The sequence below is a fragment of the Zophobas morio genome, unplaced genomic scaffold, assembly GCF_036711695.1.
Source record: "Zophobas morio isolate AGI-343-1 ecotype UQ-CSIRO unplaced genomic scaffold, CSIRO_AGI_Zmor_V1 ptg000005l, whole genome shotgun sequence".
Classification (NCBI taxonomy): domain Eukaryota; kingdom Metazoa; phylum Arthropoda; class Insecta; order Coleoptera; family Tenebrionidae; genus Zophobas; species Zophobas morio.
The window spans coordinates 7,597,673-7,613,163 of record NW_026972110.1 but is presented as its reverse complement, the minus strand read 5'-3'; the positions used below and the strand labels follow the sequence as shown (position 1 = coordinate 7,613,163).

At 31.7% G+C, this 15,491-nt stretch overlaps 1 protein-coding gene across 3 annotated transcripts in view; it reads right to left on the bottom strand.

The window, feature by feature from the left end:
• Positions 1 to 15,491, bottom strand: part of LOC135122558 (neuroligin-4, X-linked-like) — a 399,568-nt gene that overhangs the window by 181,223 nt on the left and 202,854 nt on the right. For 2 of the 3 annotated variants that reach the window (XM_064046821.1, XM_064046820.1), the window contains exon 2: positions 8,152 to 8,213. In XM_064046821.1, coding sequence (XP_063902891.1) covers positions 8,152 to 8,183 — 32 coding nt within the window. In that variant the 5' untranslated portion in view covers positions 8,184 to 8,213. Of the gene's footprint in view, positions 1 to 7,851; positions 8,214 to 15,491 lie in introns of all 3 variants that reach the window. The other variant, XM_064046822.1, reaches the window with a different exon arrangement.

The window sequence follows — 15,491 nt, the reverse complement described above, 5'->3', positions numbered from 1 at the left end:
CAGATCCTAAAATATGAAAAGGAGGTATACCGTTTCCGCCTATCTGTCGTTTATTGTCTGAAGTATTTTAAGAATATCCTATATGTGATAAAACGATAACCAACAAAATCATTTACTCATCTTTATCGAAAATTTGATGACTCATTTCAAATTTTTTATTCATAATGTTCAAAATCTTAGGGCTTCTAGAGATGTGATTTATTAATTCATCTCTATTTTAAACATTACACACATAGGAAAAAAATAAAAATTTTGCAAGGACATTTTATAATGTAATTTAGAAACTAAGATACTTAAAATCGGTTTCTATGCAATGTTTACACTTTTTAATATAATTATAAACATTGTTCACCTGAATTCGTCTGTTCACTCCTTATAAGACTTTCATGACGATATTAAAATTTTGTTTAACTGTTGTATTAAGTTTGAAAATTATATATAACGTGTTATGTTCTTTTATGTGTGGTTTAATAATATATCCATAGTTTTAATGATACGTATACGAATTATCACAAAAAAATAAAATTTGCAAAAACAAATTATACAGGTTCTCTTACAATTGACATGCCAACAATTTTTTTATTTTTATTAATATCTTTGATTTAATGGTTGCAATATATTGTTAAAATTTGTTAAATATACGTTTCTTGAAATATGAAGTTCAAAATACAACATTATTGCCAAAAGTTCTTTCTAAATAACTTTAGAGAAATTTTTAATTCCCGAGAGTAGATGGTAAAATATTGTAATGGGGGTCAATTTGACGAATGACTAACTTCATTTTAGGTGTCTTTTAGAAATATTCTGTAAATGATAAAATACTAACGAAAATTTGTTTGATCAGCCCTAGCAGTAATTTGATAACTTCATCTTAAAATTTCGGCAAGTAAATCCCACTTAAATTTTCTAAAATGACACGCTTCTGTTCTTGTGGTATATTCATTTCTGTTTTTACCTGATGTTTTTGGAACAAAATAAAAATTGTAAACGACCATTTTACAATTTAACTTAGAGATAAATTGCTCTAAAATCTTGCAAAGCTTTTATCAGTAATCTCTTTTTTTGCTTATCCTCTCCAAAAACTGGATTATGTTATCTTAAAATTTTGCTGAATAAATCCTATCCAAAATGTATAAAATATTACAGGACATATTGTGGTTTGTACGTGCATCAGCATTTTCTAGAATTCCTTATACAAGACGTTAAAAAAAAGAAGCAATCTATTTTATTGATTCAATCAACAAATTTAAAACTTTTCTTGCTATTTCTTTTTAATAAATTGATGTGGTAGATTTTTACCTAATACTAAGTGGTGCTGAAAATTGTGCTAATGTTACTAGATATATTACTTCTTTGGCAGGATATGACAAATGCTTGATATTCCCAAAGGGAGACTGAAACGTAACATTCCCTTCAAAACAAGTACAATGCCCCAGGCGTTGTAATAAACCAACGCTGCATAAATTTACGACTTACACTAGCTGCCACTCACTTTTCACCAGGACCGTGCAGGCAGGTTCAAACAATCGGCTAAGTATCATTTATTTGCGATTCACATAATACATTTATACTTAAGTACCTATCTAAATGTAATTATGGTAATAAGTTTAATAGTAAAAATTAATGAAGACAGAACATAAATAAAGAAAATACTTAAATTTTGTACAAGTTATTGCAGTGTCACATAGTGCTATTAAATCTTTTGTATTTTTAAAGACATAGCATCACTGTCTATTATTATTATTTTTAGTATCACATTCTGTAAACGATCACGTTTATGGGATAAGAATCTTACTTAGATTATATTTTTCGAGTTTCGTTCATTTTTTGAGATACTCAAATGTTAACGTAAAAAGTAGTAGGCACTTCACCACGTGAATTAAACTGTTTACACAGTCTTATTAAGAAATTTATTCAGAAGCACTAACTTGTACTTATATTATAACTGATTAGAACGTGAAAATTGGTCTAATATATAAGGTGTGATTCGATTATTTAATTTATATTGATAACAAAGGTCATGCAGCCTTAACAAATCTTGTGGACTTTGGGATGCCTCCTAGCATAATATAACGCCTCCCTCCTTAAGTCGGAAAATAGGACCAACGGATTATTTTCCTGGGGCAATCTTCTCTTGCGTTGGCGTTTATATCAGAAGATCAGCATTATCCTTACGGAGGCGATAGTAAGAACAGAAATAGAAGCAGCAACATATGAAATTATTTGAATATCATATTAATTTGATGATAGCAGCATTCAAACTGTCAGTTTCGTTTTGGATTTTGTTAATTTCATCCAGGCGACTGGTTGCAAATACATGATGTTCAATGCAATATAATAGTTATGGCGTTGACATCTGATAAAAAGAGCAGATCGCATTTCAGGATAATCTTTCTCATTTATAAACTTCAATTTCTCGTTATTGATCTGATATTGGTGATCAGGGTTGGATGTACTGTGAATCGTGAATTGCTACAGATCTTCTTTAAGTTCACGGATACATTTCCAACAGTAATCAAGAGATGATTGTTGCTGACTTGTTCATAGATACGTAGATGAGGTAATAAATACAGATGGTGATTAGATACTAATTCAACGTCGCTAAGGTGTAAATCTTCTGTGGATTCATATTTATTCTCTATAAATTGATGGTTCTGAGTGTTGAGTATTGGGTATAGTTTTTGAGGTATTATGGTGGAGTTTCCTTGAGAAATAGGATACAGGCTATATAGATCTGAAGCTTCTATGGTTAAAAATAGGCATATGGATGACAAAAATCATTTTGTATCTAAGAAAGAAGATTTTTAAATTCGTGATTTGATAGTAACATAATATGGTATTGCACTGTAGTTTTGACAGTGTTTACTTCGGAAGCTACGTCTGTTGATAAGAGAAGAGTTGCCCAAGTGAAAATTTACTTATTTGTTTATAATATCAAAATGCGATAAGTGTAAAGATCATTAAGAAAATTTAAGGAATAAGTATCTTGACTGGGTTCTACACATTGGTCACAATGTTCGTTCATTATTTGCAAGTGTTTAGAGATTATTTTGAAGAAAATAATTTACGATTGCATGTTTAATAGTAGAGACTCTAGAAGTGGTGGACATCGGTATTAGTTTTTCCGTTGAAACCTGACCAGTTGGTCTAAATGCATTTTTTGGTGGTGAAAATGCCTGAAAATTTGCTAGAATTCTGTTCTGGCGGATTTGGTTTATTAGTTATTAAATTAATCTGGTTAACCTTTATGAAAAAAATGTGGTTGTTGTGACTGATAGGGTTGCTGTCTGGCGTAATTATTTGAAACATGGGGACATTATGAGGGCGGAAAATGTTGAAGTGGTACCTGTTTTGGTTGGTTAATAAAGTTTAGTCGATTATTATTACTGTTTGAGGTTATTTGTTTATTATAGTGTATGAGGTGGGCGTGAAATTTTGCGTATAATAGAAATTTTTCAAATAGGTATGAAGAAAAGTTTTTAAAGCAAAATTCACATGTGTTCTCATGATGACAGAAAGATTTCTTCACGTGTCTTGATCGTCATTGGTGTTATTAGTATTAGGTCTTTTTGCTTTTTTGTGTCTGCAAGATAACTGAAATTTAAAAATGTTTAATTAACGAACCTAATTCGTCATTCGAACTGTTATTCACTACTTTGTACATAACCTTTGAGAAAAACAAAATGATTTTTGTGCAGGTTTCAAAAAATAATAAGAAAAAGGAAAAAGGTATCAGAAACGTTCGCCGTTGTGTGACGTCGACTCTTCCACTTGGGTTATTTTCGAGTTTTCGCTGCTGAAGGAGCTTTTCGGGCCTAACTCGATGTCAGTTTCTCTTGAACTTCCTTCGGGAAGCTCTTCAAGTTTGTCGCAATGCAAATACTTCAAGGTCAAGGGGGTGTTAGTTCTTCATTCTATGAATAACGCGTAAGGAATTTATAATTCCAAGTCGTGAGAATTGTTGCTTAACGCATCTTTTGTTTAACAAATGCGATATCCTACAGACTGCGCCAATTAAATTCTTTACACATATAATTAAAGCACAGCGTTACTGTTTTATTATTGATTAAATTCATCAAAATTGGTAATAGATACAATTCGATTATTTATTTTTCTATTGATATAATAAATGTCATGTGGTTGGTTTTGTATTGATACAAAAATCAAAATAAATTTAAGTTCAAACCCGTAATGGTCATCGTCTGTTAGATAAATACTTTTATCTTTAAGAAAATACTTGTGAAAGTTAAACTACTAACCAAAATATAAATTTAACTAAACTATTGCTGAATAGTGTTAAAAATTACAATTATTCTAATCACTAAACAATACGAAACTGGGAGTAGTAACTTAAGAATTTTTGGTGTAATATTTTTGATGTATAACAATGAATTAGCTTAACGCGCTATTGTGACGAAAGAAAATTTATTACGTGTCATAACGATTATCACAATTTATGCCAGAAAATGATGGGTACGCATATGTCTGTATGTCATTTAACATTCCCCACATATTCCCTCTCTTAATATAATGAGTGTAACTCAAATACATATCAACACATGGTGAGACATGTGGACTATATTGCGTTAGCGTATGTCGATGACATAGTGAAATGAATATATAGTGCATTTAATTTCATTAGACACTTGTAAATTTGAAATGTGCAATAAAAATAATGTTGTCTCTAAACCATAACAAGTATTAAAATTAAAGCTTAAATTAGAACACCAGATTAATACTCTAATGGTTATGTAAAATTACTTAACTTGGGGAATCTACCACAGTTCATTCTATTTTGCTTCTGTTCAAAAACGTACACTATCCATTTCGAAAACTAACTCACTGTTTGTACAAACACTAGAAAATAATATCCTAGTTACATGTGTAATTTTTATCAAAGGTGTTCAAAAATATTCCTTCACAAAATAATAACAAAATGAATTCCTTTTGTTAAAAATTAATTCAAATCGAAACATTAGCTTTTAGTTTCAGGTGGCTATAATAAATAAAAACTGGCGGCTTTACTTCAGTGATTTTGTGTTCGATATTAATAATTTTATAACAATAAAAAACTCATTTACATAGAAATTGCTTTGGAAACTGATCAAATACTATATGCATGTCGAGCTGCGCTTCTCGGCAAAAGTTTATTTAATAACTTTGTTCAGTTTATGCTATCAACGTTTTGATAAAGATAAAGCTCAAATTTTGAAATTGTGATATTAACCATAGTTGTTCTAAAGAATTGAAGGAAATTAAATAAACCATTTATTTCTTAGACAAAGAATAGAACAAATTACTACATATGTATATTAATTTTTTGACAACATTTTATGCAATCAATTCTGAAATTTTAAAATCAGTTTCGGGATAAAGTCAACTTGTTAAAGGAATAAATAAATAATAATTCGTGCGTTTTAGTGTTTAGTGGTCAAAGATTAAGAAAATTTGAAGCAGTTTCGTTTAACGCACCCTTAATTATCTGGCAAAGAGGATAATACGATAACACATTATGTGTTAAATAAAAAAAAATGAAAGGTCTTATTACTGAAAAAAGTTTACATTTTGGCTTCTACAATATCGACGTTTTTAAATTGTAGGTTATCCTTTTATGTGGAATTATTGAAGCTTGTCGAAGGAAGGAACTAGTAAATATTTAAATAGATGATTTAGAAGACAGAGGATCTGTTGTTGTAATTAGGCTTCCAAAGACCAGAACCAACAAAAGGTATTGTTTACAGTGATTAATGATGAAAAAACCTCTGGCTTGGAGTTGAATAGAAAATACGCTGCTTTGTAGCGAACAATGAGTAGCCACAATAAAAGAAGAAAATATGTACCGTAGAAGTCGTGGGAAAAATATACTTGGACAAGTATTGCGCCGTATCTTCAACTTCCCGACTTAGACATGTATACTGACCATACCTTCCGCAGGACCTCTGCTACATTACTAGTCGATAGTGATATCACGTGCATAAATAGACACGGTGCCTGGAGCAGTACTTCCGTCATCGAAAGGTACTTAGGTATAAAAAACTAAGATTTTCAATTAATTTCAGGTTCAAAAGAGCACCCTGCACGTTCTGATAATTTTTCTGTGGGTTCATTGTCATCAAATAAATGTTTCAAAATGGACTTTAGTTATTAATAATAAATTGTGTTAACCAAAAATACTTAGTTCTTATTTTTTCAAGCAAGCGTTTTCCATCATTATTTTACGGCCCACGGGCTTTATTACTTTTTACAGCCCGCTGAGCAAATTTTTACAGAACGTGGGCGTAAAATAAAATTTTCGATACTGTTGTGCATAAATGAAATTTGCAGGAGACAATCCTCTGATGTGAAGTGTTGAACACAAACGTGATCATATAAAAATTAAATTATAAAAAGAAGAAGAATTAAATGGCTGAAAGTGGAAACAGTTATGTTTCCTTGAAAACTCAAGATTTTTAAGTTCAGAAAATAGATAAAACTTACAAATCTACTTGTTCTTGTAGCACTAAAATCTATTTTAATCCGTATTTAGTATAAAATCTTACTGTGTAAATTTTTTCTCACGCACGACCTGCTAAACGGAAACATGTTTATTCATGAAGTTTTATAACTGAAATGTTAAGACTCAAAATCGAAAAAGTTTAAAAACCAAAATTAATAAATGCTGCGAGTGAAGCGAGCTAGAATTTATACACAAAGTAGGTGGATCAAACGGAGTTGACAGTTCTTTCACAGACAAATTTAATGAATGAAATACCTACCGAAAACTTGTATAAACTTTTGGGCAAAAAAGCAAATGGAGTCAACAAAGCGAGTGACGACTATGTGTGTACAATGAATTTATAGCAAGAGGAAAATCCACAAATCAATCTCAGATATACTTAGGTACTCAATAACTAGAGTTCGCCTTGCGAGCGAGATGTCGCAGAGTTGGTGGAGCTTGAGGAGTGAGAAGAGTAGTAGGATTGAAAATATTGATGAAATTTAATTTGTTATTAATTTTCAAGAACTTAAAAAAATGAGAAACTAATTATTATTCTTTAAATCAATTTTATTTAAATTTTAGTGGTATTAAGCCGCTGATGTATAAACGTTCGCGTTGTCGGTTTTGTAGGGTAAAATAAATTTAATTTAGGTTATAGTTCAGTGACATTTATGGTATTTGTTTGGTGTTTGCTGGTTTAAATTTCACAGTGAAGTTCAAATTTAATTGATTCCATGATATTATTTGAGTTTAAAATGACAACTTTTTACACTTCAGTAGCATTCCATACTACATAACAGAACTTCAGCTATAAACTGGCAAGTTTAATTAACCTGCTGCCATCGGTGTTGTTCTCGGAACCTTACATGAGTTGTTGATGTAGGAAACTCTGGCATTATTTGAATACAAGTAAAGTTTCAAACAATGCGATTAGAAGTACCCGAGACAAAGCTTTAAACTAAGAAACGTCTGGAATAAAGTTCCCTTTGAGTTTACCGAGAATCCTCTAAATCCCAAATTTATCTTTATCAAAAATAATATTTATGCTTGAGAGGGCGCCGCTGCTGCCACACTGAACCATATTGAACCAATCCACTGTGAAACAACTAAAGTCATTACCAATAAAGTCAAATTTAGTTTCGCGTTGTTTGTTGCAGCCGCACTCATACATCAACCGAATCGATTTTAAAAGTTTCGATAACGATGAATAAAGACAGAGCTTCCAGTAACAATTGTATAAAACGAGAAGAAGTACAGATAGGTGTGGTATACGCTGTGTTCCTTTCGAGTTGGCTCGGTGAAATATGACACAAAAACAATCGAGCCTAACAAAACACAAAGAAAAGGATCTGCGAAAAAATCGGTTCACTTACTTTAAAAACACGCACAGCCTATAAACAAGGGGTGTTCTGTCGGTTGAGAAAACTTTTAGGATCTATAAAAGCGGCTGATTTCGCTTAGTATTCACAATGGAAACACCCTTCGAGTTCCGCTGACATCTGTTGTTGAGCACTGGTTTGAGAACGCGCCTTTCATGTTGTAAAGTTGAAACTTTCCAAAATACGGTCACTCTCCGAGGATCGGTACTTCCCATGTTCACCTTGCTGGTATTTCGGATAATGAATGGGGCTTTGCGGCCAGATAAGTTTTTTGCGTTAACGTATTTTATTTACTTTTTCATGAGGATGGGTTCCACTTTCTGCATTCCCCGTCCTTGTGTTCTGTCGTCCGGACCCTATAAAAAGACATTACATTAAATGTTAATCGCAGACTTGCCATTTTTTTAACAACACTAAATTAAATGCCAGATACGATTCTCTTATTTACTGGTCTTCGTAAAACAACGGTTTCTTGCTTTAACAAAAACAATATACTTATTTCGAAATAAAAAATTCACAGTTAATAGGATGTTTACTTTTACGAAAAATATACTGTTTTCGCTCGAATAAAAATAATTATATGCAGAATTTTTAATTACAAAATAACAAAGCAATTATTTATGATGTTTTTTCACAAGTGTTAGATAGAACACAGATACTTCTTTGAAAAAATTTTAACAAAAGGATTTTCGCTTCGACTAACAGAAAATTTTTACCATCATATTGTAAATAATTTTATTATTTTTTTGTAGTTTTTCCTTAGCTTTAGAAGGTAATTTCGTATGCGTTTGAAGCAAAAAGTATTTATCTAACATTAACAGGATTTTACTATACGCTCTCAACAATTATTTCATGCTTGTATTACATGGGACGAAGTTCAAGACGAGATAAAATTTCCCTGGAGAGTAAAATTCAACATCAAAGAGGATCTCACTTTGTCAGATTTTTTTTGTTTTTAATTACTGTTGCAACATACAACTAATTAATTAATAACCGGAAGCGTCGCACTTGTGAATGCGGTTTTGTATGCACCTGGAGGGTAATAATCACATCAAATTCGAATGAAAAAACTGACTAAATTAATTTATGTACCATATGAATATCAAATCCTAGAAAACTAGTACAAATAAATTCATTTGTTACACTGTTTTAGACCGCACTGTAAGAATCGAACACATGTAACCTAAAAAGTGGATTTTTTTTTTTAATTAATATAATTCATTCTACTAGGCTTTGCTAAATCATTGTGTTAATTGATAGTAAGACGATTGCACTACCATTCCCTCTATTTTGTTAGTTTGCAGTGTACATAAATCGGTAACATGATGTGTGTACACTTGTGAGCATTTTGTATAAAGGTAGTTTAATTTTAAGTATTTAAATGACTATAGATGTGTTATCATTTATAATGTAAAACTACACGTTTCCGTTCTGGTTTGCCTTTTGGAGACGATAAATAGATAAATTAAACTTTGCTACTTCCGTGCGATAATTTTCAACCAACATTACATTATTAATCTAACATTTCAAGTCAGCAAGGTCCACATTTTGTGAATTATCCATGCTGAAATGGGTACAAAAAGCTGGGCGTTATTTTGGTCCACTTGTAAATGGAATGGTAATGATGTTAGTTGGAGTAGCTTTGAAAGCTTGAAATAAATTATAACTTTTGTCGAGTCATCTTACATTATTAATCTTTAACTGTGACAAACAGCAGCTATAATGAACATTGATGAAACGCTTGTTTCTAGTTGATGCTCTCGTTGTCCCTTGTTTCTATTTTAGTTCCATTTATTTCCATTTAAATGAAACTAGATGAAATCAACAGCAATTTAATTATTTTATAAGTGGTAAACAAAGCATAACAATTTACAGAGATTTCAAAGGGTAGTTTTATTTTAGTGATGCAAGTGTAGTAATTGCATGCATATACCGAGTCCAGGGTAACAATGTCTAAAACTGTTGTTGTTATTCTCGTTGAAGTTGTGTAATCATCAAAATTGTAATAACTGATGTGGAATTTAGTAAATTATGTCGTTATTTGACAGTCCTACTATTTAGTGTAATTATTTTCATTAGCTTTGTGATAATGGAGCTTATTAGAATATCATAACTCTTTTGAACTGAATCGTTACATCATTATATTTTATAAAGCGAACCATGGACTGTAATTTGAAGGGCGTAAACGAAGTTATCTTGTTACAACGGCCTGGGGATTATTCACATACATACGTAATTAATTTCCAGTTTCAGCTAAGAATAATCCTCTGATTTTAGGCAGAGTGTTATGGAGTACTCCAGCGTCATTGTGCCCCGAGGTATCATAAATATTAAAATCATCATCAGACAATACTAAATTGCATTCATTTATTGCCGATCCGCAAGTGATGTGGGTCATTCTTTCAGGCTGTTTTGCCCAGACAAGATAAGTTTTTATAAATAGGGTCTTTGGCGAGGCACGATTTTAGAGGACGCCATAACAGACATAACACTTCAATTTTAAAAAGTCATTTCTGTTTGTCGGAAAATTAACTTTTGCATGTTTGCTTGGCAAACATAACATTTTTAATTCTCATTTCTTGTGTATTCTGTCCAATTTCATTAGAAAGTCTCAGTTTGCACACTTTTTGATGATACGTAAACGTATTTTTTTTTAACTATCTTACATCATCAGTTCAAAATATGGTGAAACGTGGATTAGGGTGATGAAAGGAATAAAAACCAGTTACCAATAATTTGTAACAAATTTTACTGATTCTAAGCAAGTAATATTAAAATTAAATAGAAATAATGAAATAAGAGACGAGGTTGAACTACTCTCTATAATAGGAATCTGTTCGCAATGCCTCATAAAATATTACTCGTGATACTTTTCTTACTGACTAATAAATTATCTTTGCAACTTTCAGCTACAATATTAAACATCCCATCCTTCCGCTTTAGATTTTTTGTATTGTCTGCAGAGTTTCCAAGAAGGGAAGTAGAAGTTCTTTGAAAAAAATTGACAGTGTTATGCTACTTCAAGCGGGAAGCAATTTTTTGAAGTAAATGTTTTAAAACACTGATCCTAACAGGTTATAGTCTACTTCTTTTTTTGTAATTAATTAATCATTTATTCAGCATGGTAAATAAATCTATGTTGAAATAATATCACTCCAGAATTGCCTCGAGTTATAGTCATAAATAATTTGTCATCTAAGGCGTCTTTCACTAGTAGAATGTTAACCCGGCTATATATTGTAAAAAAATATAGAGTATTTAATAAAATACACAAAAGCATGTACAAACCTATTTACATAAGTAAAACTTGTTTGTTTTCAAAGTTTCTCAAAAATGATACTCTTAGTGGATAAAGACGATAAGAAAAATTGGTTGAAAGATATTCAAAGATAGAACTTCTTTAGCTCCAGCAGCACAATGAATCAAAAAACGTTCAATTTCTTAGATAAACCCTAAAACTTCAATCTGCGAATGTTATTTTTTGCTATTATAATCCTATAAATTAAAACACCAAGAGGAGTAGACTAAGTATAACTATAGGTAAAGCAACATGCTACGCGTATGATTTTTTGGATACAACAAATACTAAATGTACTAATTTACATAAGTAGGTGGAGTGTAATGTCAACAACAACAGCACTGTGTTCCTAAAACTTTAGGAAAATGAGTTAGATATTTTTTAGAGTTTCTATAAATTATTCTAAAAATGAGTAAACCGGAGCTTACTTTTTTTTGAAAATTTCAAAAGAAAGTGTGTAAAATTTTGGAGCAATATTTTAATTTCTATGTTAAACTGCAAAATTTTGTTGTACATTTTTGAATTAATTTTATCATTTTGTCAGTCACAAGTAGAGTGCTATATTATTTTGCTTATTTTAAATAGAATTTACTTGGTAAAATTTTGAGTTGATGTCGTCACTCTTTTGGTGTAGATGAACACACACATTTTATACTAGACATCCTTAAAACCTGAGTACGTTTATAATTTTCGAACAATTTGTCCGATAGTTTCATAGATAGGCAGATAGACAAACGAATGGCAACAGGAGATCTACTTTTCATGTTCTAGAAGTTGTAAAATGTCGAGAAAACATAAAATTTACCATTCGTCAGCCTAATACAATACCTTCCGTAGCTTACGGTCGGAAAGTAAAAAAGAAAAATTTGGAAAGTTATGTACTGTGGATCCTACCCTCCGGACATACAACAAAATCGGGGTTGTACTTTAGAAGCGATGAACGTTTAATCTAAATAATTTTACATATTTAGTCATAAATATAACTTTATACATACATCTTTCACATTTCGGAATACGTCGCAAATAATAATTAGTTACTCAAAATATAACAAGAGTGAGGTCAGCTTCAAGATCATTTGTAAACAGAAAATCCATGCTTTTAGTGGAAACTGAGATGGAGCTTTCTCGTATTATAGCATCAGTTCTAAAATATGTAGAAGTGGGAAGATGAGGTAGGACTGGAGCAAGTCGACGTAACTCAAATATTTTGCTATTCATATTTTCAAGTACACACATACAATATCAACCACTTGGGATAAACATGGTTAGAACAAAAATGAATATCAACACACTTTTATGGCAAAAAATAATTCTTTCATAATTCATCATATGGTTAGCCAGAATCTAATTTCATTTAGTTTACTTAGAAAAAACATATTAAGCGATACTAAATTTTACTACAACACGTATTTGAAATTGTATATATAAAAGAAATAAAAGAAATTGATCTAAAGTTATTGAGACATGAATTCCCTCACCGTTAATAAATCTAGCTTCTTCGAAAAATTGAAAAAATTGATTTTTCGAGTTGATTTTTTTTATTAGAGCCCCTTTGATTTAAATGAAATATATGTAGACTGTTAAAGTACAGATAAATAATCATGTTATGCGTACGTTTCAAGTGAGTTTCTTTATAACAAAATTTTGGGATGACGTCCTTCATCAACTTGATTACGTGGAATGTCAAGCCAATAAGAACATTACCGTATTCTTAAAATTTCTGAAATAAAATGAACCGTCTTAATTTGATCGTCAGTCACCACAAGATATATATTTATTTTATGAAGCAAAATTTTGAGGTGAGGTCATTACAATCTCGGTGACAGACGGACATTTTCCGTACACTGGGGGCCATGAAACGTTGAAAACACATAAAAGTAACCATTCATCTGATGGATCCTATTTCAATATTTTCTTAGCTTACACTCGGGAAGCATAAAGTTTGTGATGGCGAAAACTATCAACTATTTTGGCATACAAATAATATAAGAAAATTGTTAGTAACTAAATGTCAGTTTCAGTATTTGGGTTTGTAACAGGCATAATTTTTGAAAACACGCCTTATAAAAAAAAATGTTTTGAATGTGAAACCAATTCACAAAAGGAAAGGATAAACATTTAAAAGTTTTTTTTACAGAAATGTCTTATTGCAACATAATCCACTCGAATTAATGGAATACTCGGAACCCTCTTTTTTATTGCAATTCCGCATTATACGGTTTCAGTAAAGATGGTCTTCAAAGAATTAGCTTTAAAACCTCTAAAGAATTGCCATTCAAAGATCATTTAGCTGCATAGAACAATAATAATCGTTGATTCAATCATCTTTGAATAAACCGGGGAAAAATACAGTGCTTTCATAGACTAAAAAGTTTATGATTCATTCCCCCATTTACGCTCGTAAAGTATTAATTCCAAAATGTGCGCTTTCCTCGGGTATTTAATGAAGTTCTGGAGGAGAATACTTCAAATTACGTTAGAAGACAAAACTCTTTAATCTAATCCGATAGCCATCAGAAGAGGGATCGTTCAGTAAGATTCTCTCAGTCCGCTTTGGTGTTGCTTGGCAAACAACCCTCTGTCTGACATCCGTAACAATTATTGTGAATATAGTTTTAACATAAGAATTAACCGTAAAGCAAAGAGTGGATTAAGCCACTTATTATGTTAGAGAGGAAGTAATTAGATCTAATCGCTCATAGAGTACAGAGCAATTAAATCACTAAAATTCAAGTCAAAGTGAGTTTTCAATCACCTACACTGATTAAATGAAAACCAGATATGAACTAAAGAAACTATCTAGAAAGATTAAGAGGACATATAGAGAGTACATCCCCTTCTTCACATAATCATGAAATAATTAAGTGATAAACAATGTAATACCACCTAAAATTGTCCTCTATGCCCATTGCAAAGGAATAAGGAAAGGGGAAGATTCTAGAACGTCTCCAAAAGTGTAGACGAAAGTTTATTCTCTAATTCAAGATCCGATAGTCATCACAACATACATATGTATCAAAACCAGGAACTTATTCTTGAAATAAATTTCACAGAATTGTAATATAGTAGATACTATAAGCAAAAAACTCCAAAAACCAATACTCCATCATTTTCTCTTGAAAATTCCAACATCATGTTATTTATATTATAAAAAAAATTGACTAGAGAAGCTCAACTGAGTAACACTGATATTTCTAATAAGAAGATTTTAGCACAGATTTATCAAAACACCTGTTCGGAACCAAAAATTTTCTAGAATAGTGTGATTATAAGTACTGATTAGGGTATCACAGCATAAAATTGGCTAAATCAGAACAGTGCAGCCACTTATCAGACAAATTTTGATCGGTAATAATAATTCAAAGTTAGTGGGGATGGGGTCGAACTGCCAGTTTTTTCGGGGTCTTTATTCTTCGTATAGAAAAGTAGGAATAATAACTTTGATTAAAAGTCATTCAAACTTCACGTTCAAGGAATTAAGACGATATCAGGTCCATCTTCTGAGGAAATGAGATTCCGATTTCAAAAAAGCTTTTTATTTCTAGGTCTGTGTTTAATTATCAGAATTTAAGCGTATTTACAGAAGTTATAGCGATGTCTTATTTCATGAGATGATTTAGGTACAAAGAAACCTATTGTAGTTGGTTTTAGTAAATCTTAATCAGTTTATATCCACGGATCAAGCGGAATATTCATGATGAGAAAGCCATTAATTGGCAATGGTCTCCTGAAATTAAACGGGCCTCTAAATGTTATATGAGCGTATCAACAACTGTTAAGCTAATAGAGTTATTCTGCTTGGAAGTACTGGTGTTTCGAATTTAATCCTAAGTTTCGTCCCTCGACAAATTAACGCGGAATAAAACCTAATCCAATCATAAGGTAATTGACTTATAATCTAATTCTATTCTAGTTAGGTGCTTGAGCCCTTGACTAACGGAATGTTGCAACAGCATACTAGCAGTTATCTGGCCCTAATTAGACTAGGAAGCAATTAGAGAAATGTAAAGTTTCATCGGTTGGGTATCCGGAGGACTGGTCCGGATGTCATTTAATTAAAGTGTCAGTAGTGGCGAGAAGACCGAAGTGCGTCGATCCAATCGGTGAGAGCTTGTACATGTAAGTACAGGACGAGACACCCTTGCAAATTGGTATTCGGCGACAGCCACAACCGCTAAGACTCTAGCCCACCCTGCGCTCTCGATGAATAGCCACTTACATTTCGCTCGATTTAATTCAACGCATGTCTGCCACCTCGAAGCTTTCAACCATTAAAAATGGAAAACCAAACATGGACCAAGGTGAAATCCGGTTCCCCGCATAAATTCATCTCCGA